The following is a 6,867-nucleotide window of genomic DNA, read 5'->3' as shown; positions in this document are numbered from 1 at the left end:
CAATTTAGCAGCTTAAAATAGAAATCAACGTGTTTTAACTCACAGTTTCTAAGGGTCAGGAATCCAGGAGCAGTTTGGCTGGGTGGTTCTGGCCCAGGATCTCTGATGAGACTGCAGTCAAGGTGAAGTCTGAAGGCCTGACCTGGGCTGGAGGACCTGCTTCCAAGATGGCTCCCTCCATGGCTGTTGGCAGGAGGCCTCAACTCCATACTTCTCCACAAGGCTGTTTGAGTGTCCTCACTGTATGGCAGCTAACTTCTCTCCTAGACTGAGGGACCCAAGGCAGAGAAAGAAGAAAGCCGGAGTTGCCTTTTATGAGCCCACCCAGGAAGCTACACAGTCACTTCTACCGCAGTCTGTCTTAGAAGGAAGTCACGTAGCACAACCACACTCAAGAGCAGAATTAGATTGCATGTACTTTTGGATGGGAGACATATCAAAGAATTTGCAGACATATTTTAAAATCACCAGAGTGAGAATTACCTATATCATTTTCTGTTGCTATAGTTTGTCCAGAAAGACCTTTCAAAGGACCCAACAAAGATGGAGCAGGGTACCTCAGAGGGTGATGCACTCTCATCACTGGGACATGTAAGCAGAACAGAACAATTTGGCAGCTGGGGTTTGGAGGAAATTTTAATATTAGCCAGGATTTGGGCTCTGAAGTTGGACTAGATAACTCCCAGAGCTCCATTCTGGGGCAGCATCAAGTATTCCTAGTTGTCCATGTCTTCTGGATCACCAAGGAAAGTCCATGGTTGGTCCCATCAGATGTACAAAGTGAGCTTCTGATGCCCATGGTGCCTTGGGTCAGAATGGGGGTCTCAGAGCCACCAGCTCTAGGTCACAGCTCAATTCCACCTGAGTCGTTGGTTGGTTGTTTTGTTAAATAGTAAATCTGATCATCTTCTCATCAGATTGATAAGAACTTGGCCATGGTAAAGGTGTGAAGAGCTGTCATACACCACTGGAAGGCTTATCAACATTTGTATCCTTTCGAAAGGACATTCACAATTTTAATTCAAAATATGCCCGTCTTTCAACTGAGCCATTCCATATCTCCATGTCCACCCTAAAGAATACGTCTTCCCTCCCCTGCAAAGCCCACTGCTGAATTGTTTGTAACAAGGAAAAATGAAAGCAAAGTAAATATTCATCTATACAAGGGCATTCCATAAAGCAGTTCAGAGGAAAGAGTTAGTTCCCTCTGTACTGACTTGGAAAGATCTCCAGAAAATATTAAACGGAAAAGGCAAGTTGCAGAGGAATAAACATATTATCAATCCATTTAAAGAAAAAAATTTTGAAAATTTAGCATCTGTATACTTCTGTTATATACTTCACACATAGAAAAAAATTCATAGGAACATTCTCCATTGGCCATGGTGCTTACTTCTGTAGAAAGGGGTGGGATTGAGGATAAATGGTGTGAAGGGAGACTCTCATTTTACTCAATCTGCTTAGTTTCATTTGAATTTTTCATCATGAGATTATATTTATTTACAAGTAATTTATTTAATTCTTAAGAAAATCCGAAGGGGGGCAGGAGTTCTTCTCTACCCCGATTCCTGGTTCTGCTGCCAGAGATCGACGTTCCTGGCATGACTGGCCCCTCGTCCTCCCCAAGGGGCTTCTAATTGCCTTTCATCCACTGTCAAGGTCGCCTCCTGATTTTTTTTATGCCATCCAAACAGGCTATTTATAGACTCGCAGAATACAGGCCTCAGAGGCCTTAAAGGTCGTGGAGCCTAAGCTTTCCCCATTTGTGATGACATCTGGGACAGCCTTACAACACAAAGCCTGCCCTTTATTTGCACACCTCCAGGGATGGGACGTCTGCTACCTTACCAGGCAGTTCTTTTTGTGTGTAGGCACTGCTGATGGTAAGATCACAATCTGACTGACATGCTGAGCCAAACTCCATCTGCCTGTGGCTCCTCTCATCAGCCCTACTTCTGCCTTCTGAGCTCTCTCAGAAGTCCTCGAGTGAGATGGGAACTAGCACAGACTCTAGAGCAAATAGCCTGTGTTCAAATCCTGGTTCTGTACCTGACAAGTTCTGTTATTTGGGGGAAATTTCTTAATACCTCTATTCTTCAAGTTCCTCGCCTGTAGGATGAAAAGTACGATAATGGTACATATTCCATAGGTTTGTAGTGAGGAGAAAGCGAGTTAGCGCAATTCAGGTGCTTATGACATTGCCTGGCACACAATCACTAAATAATAAATATTTGAAGAATAAGAGACCGGAGTATTAGTCCCAACCCTGTCCCCACAGCCTCTTCCCCCACCTGGGAGGTGATTGAGGCCTTCTAATCTCAGAGTCCCTAGAGAAAGGGAGGGCCCGAGAATGAAGCAAGTTAAAAGCTTCCTGAAATGTATGCATATTTTCTTTTTTACTCTTTAATGGAAAAATAATGGTTTTTGTCCAAGATTAACACTCTAGGAAGACTGGACATGATTATCTAATAGAATACTGTATCCTCTCACATACACTGACACATCAGCGTGTATCTCAGGGGTTTGGATGCTAGTTTGAGAGTGTGGGCCTAGGGGATCCTCCGAAGTTCTTTCAGCCCCAGGTCAAGGTCAAGCCTTGGCTCTGTCATTAAGTGGAGGGAGCACAGTCCATTTATACATGGGCTCTGTTTACTCACCTCTGAGACGGAGGTACCAGTTCCTGCCTGCCTTGCCTGGGATGTAGGGAGGTGGAGAGAGGCATTTTGCATCGGTGCGCTCTGTACTCTGGACTAAGCAACATAAAACGTCAGCTTTACAGAAACAGCCCTGGCAGCCCCTCCACTCAGGAGAGACCTGTGCTTTCTGAGAGTACCTCATCTTTAGTTCTAGAAGAGCTCTCCCAGCAAGTGACCTCAAGGAGAGGCCAGGCTTCCTGGTAATCAGGGTGGGTGGGGGACCTGCCAGTTCCTTCTTGGGGCCTCAGAAAGTCTCTACCATGTGCCAGGCCAAGTCGGCCAGAGTGCAGGGCCGTACTGAGTCCTCTGAGGACAGGCCTGAGCTCTTCCCAGCACTTTCAGGAGCCATGCCAGATGGGCTGGTGGAATTTCACCAATGTCCCTCTGTCTGCCCTAGTCAGCGTTCCCAGGCCCATCTGATCCCAGACAAGCTCTGAAGTCAGAGTAATGTGGGAGGAGTCCTCCATCGAGGTCTCAACTGTGGTTCCATGCTTGTCCCTTTGGATGTAGGCTGATGTATCTTCTCAACTCCCCTGTGCACTGAACCTATTCCCGCTTCCTTCATTCAATTCAGTTCCTTTACCTTGGGTACTATGTGCTATCCAAGCGTTCACAGTCTGGGGTAGCACCATCCAAAAGAACATTTGTGATGATGGAAATGTTCTGTATCTGCACTGACTGACGTGGGAGCCAGGAGACACTGAGCACTTGAGATGTGGCGAGTGTGACTGAGGAACTGAATTTTAAACTTTATTTAACTTTAATTATTTAAAGTTAAAACAGTCCAATTTTGAAAAATGGCCAGAAGATCTGAATAAACATTTTTCTAAAGAAGACATACAGATGGCCAACAGGTATATGAAAAGATGCTCAACATCACTGATCATCAGGGAGATGCACATCAAAACCACAGTGAGATATCACCTTATACTGTCATCAAAAAGACAGGAAATAACAAGTGTTGGCAAAGATGTGAAGAAAAGAGAACACTTGTGCACCGTTGGTGGAACTGTAAATTGGTGCAGCCACTATGGGAAACAGTATGGAGGTACCTCAGAAAGTTAAATATAAAACTACCATATGACCCAGCAATCTCACTTCTAGGTATCTATCTGAAGAAAATGAAAACATTAATTTGCAAAGTTATGTGCACCCCCATGTTCATTGCAGCATTATTTACAATAGCCAAGACATGAAAGTGACCTAAGTATCCATTGATGGATGAATGGATAAAAAAGATGTGATATATACAATGGAATATTATTCAGCTATAAAAACGAATGAAATCTTACCATTTGCAACAACATAGATTGCCCTCAAGGGCATTATGCTAAGCGAAATAAGTCAGACAGAGACAAATACCATGTGATCTCATTTGTATGTGGAATCTGAAAACAAATCAATAACAACAACAACAAAAAAACCAAGCTCATAGATAACAGAACAGATTGGTAGTTGCCAGAGGCGGCAGGGGGCGGGGGGTAGGGGGAGTGGAAGAAATGGGTGAAGAAGATCAAAAAGTATATACTTCTGGTTATAAAATAAGTGTCATGGAGATAGAATGTACAGCATGGCAACTATAATTAATAATACTATATAGCATATTTGAAAGCTGCTGAGTAAATCTTAAAAGTCCTAATCACAAGAAAAAAAAATTTGCAATTAAGTATGGTGATGGATGTTAACTAGATTTATTGTGATCATTTTACGATGTATACAAATATTAAATCATTGTGTGGTACACTTGAAACTATGTCATGTTATGTCAATTATATCTCAATTAAAAAAATTTTAAAGGCCACATGTGGCTAGTGGCCACTGTACTGAACAACACAGGTCTAGTTGGAGAGACAGATATGGAGGCAGGTGACTCAAATAAGGCAGATGGACCGGGCTGGGGAGAAAGGGACATACAATGTGCCATTTGAGTGTGGAGTGGAGGAAGAATGTTTCCAGGGATAAGGATCAGGAAAGGCCTTATTGGGAAAGGGGCATTTGTGATGGGTATTTAAGCACTAGAGAGACATCAGCCGGTGGGTATAGGAGGGTAAGGGCATTCCATTGCAGAGGCAGCGGGGCACCTGAGCTTTCAGAAGTAGACCTCTGCAGGCACCAGGTACCATGTACCTGATCTCCTGGGGTAAACAAGCTGGGTAAGGACTGGGAGGAAGGAAGGCAAGGACTAAACTGTGTGGGTCTTCGTGTGCCAGGCTGAGGAGGAGATGGGGCTTATCCTGTTGCGCTGTTGAGGGAGTGAACTGAGATGCTACGAGTTGGGTACAAGGCATTGGGAACATAGTGTGTTTTCAATAAATGGCAGCAGCTATCAGCAGTGGGGAGCCACTGGAGGGAGTCGTGTGTTTCTGTTTGCTGCTGCTTTAGATCAATTTGGGAATATTGACATCTTAGCAATATTAAGACTTCTGATCCATGAGTATGGAATTTTTACGTTTAAGTCTTCTTTAATGTATTATGCTGTTTGTAGTTTTCAGTGTGCTAGCCTTTACTTCTTTTATTAAATTTATTCCTAATTATTTTTAGGTTATGGCAAATAGGATTGTTTTCTTAATTTTTGAATTGTTTACCAGTGTACAGAAATACTTCAACTTTTGTATATTGATCTTATATCCTGCAATCTTACTGAACTTGTTTATTAGCTTTAATAGTTTTGTATGAATTCCTTAGGATTTTCTATTTACAATATCGTGTCACCTGCAAATACAAATAGTTTTGCTTCTGCCTTTCCAATATGAATGCCTTTTACTGCTTTTTTTTTTGCTTAATTGTCCTGGCTAGGACAATGTTGGTGAGAGTGGACATCCTTGTCTTGTTCCTACTCTGAGGGGGGAAGTCTTAAACCATCAAGTAAAACATTACTTTCTATGTTTTTTCAAACCTCTTTAAGATTATGTTTATTCTTTATTATCTTATTATACATGGTAACAGAAACTCGAACAATACGGTAAGATATGAAGAAGAAAACAAAACTCCCTAAATCCCACCGCCACCAATAAACTTCCAGGCCTATCAGTGCACATTTATGTGTATGAAAAATATCGGGAACTTTACATACATATGACCTGTTCTGTAACTCGGCTTTTTTTCTCTACTCAGTAGTGTTTCGTGGCCATCTTTCCAGGCCTATGACCAAAGATTTGTGTCATCATTTTACAGCTGCCCATGTTCTGTTATCAAGCCCAAGTGCCGTTTATTTGAGCAGCTCCCTATTGATGAATGTTTAAGTCGATTCCCGTTTTTCCCCACCGTTAGAAAAAAGACTGGTAAACATCCTCATCACATCCTTCCCCACACTGTGCATTGCCAGGTTTTCCTTTTTTCTTTAATCTGTCAGATGACCGCTATGGATTTGGGGGTAGGGAAATAACAGGCTTAGGAAGCTATCGCTGACATTCCCAACTTCCTCTGTGACCATGGGCAAATCCTTTTCCCTCTCTAGGCCTCAGTTCCTTCATTTGCAAATTGAAGATTGGTCTGAATGACTGATTAGCAAACCTGGCTGCATATTGGAATCACCTGGGAAGTTTTAGCAACCACAGACACCTGAGCCTCACTCCGAGAGATTTTGATTTAATTAGTGTGGGGAATAGCCTGGGCAGCGGGATTTTTAAATCTCCTTGGGAATAGATGATTCGAAGATTCTGCCTGCTCAAATATTCTAGGAAGGCTTCTGTGGGCCAGTGGACAGATCTGTTCTTGCTGTCCAGTGGCCTGGGGTTTGAATCCTAGCTCATTACCTCCTGGCTGCATAACCTTTCACTTTCTCTAAACTTCCATTTCCAGATCTTAGAGGCGGGGTTAAAATCCCCACCCACCATTCAGGGTTTCTTCCAGGTAGAAAAGGTTTAGATTCTATGGAAATAGGATGAGTGGTGACAGTTTTTTTTTTTTTTTACTTGACCAAAGAGCCAGCCCCTGGGCAACAAAGTGGAAATGGAGATCGTGAGCATGTTGGAAAAAAACACAACGCTTCTGAAGTTCGGCTACCACTTTACCCAGCAGGGGCCTCGGCTACGGGCGTCCAATGCCATGATGAGTAACAACGACCTTGGTGAGTGAAAATATGCTCCCTACCCACATGCTTGTCATCTTTCCACCTGTCCTGGGGGATATGGCAGGGAATTCCACTGATACCTTCTCCAGGGAGTCCTCT

The 6,867-nt window shown here is 43.1% G+C and overlaps 1 protein-coding gene across 1 annotated transcript in view; it reads left to right on the top strand.

Annotated features, from left to right (window-relative positions):
• TMOD1 (tropomodulin 1) overlaps nucleotides 1–6,867 on the top strand; it is a 59,852-nt gene that overhangs the window by 46,293 nt on the left and 6,692 nt on the right. Inside the window, 1 exon segment of the mRNA XM_006911551.3 lies at nucleotides 6,621–6,765. Within this exon segment, the coding sequence (XP_006911613.1) occupies nucleotides 6,621–6,765 (145 nt within the window).

The sequence above is a fragment of the Pteropus alecto genome, unplaced genomic scaffold, assembly GCF_000325575.1.
Source record: "Pteropus alecto unplaced genomic scaffold, ASM32557v1 scaffold114, whole genome shotgun sequence".
NCBI lineage: Eukaryota > Metazoa > Chordata > Mammalia > Chiroptera > Pteropodidae > Pteropus > Pteropus alecto.
This window is presented reverse-complemented; position numbering and strand designations above follow the sequence as displayed.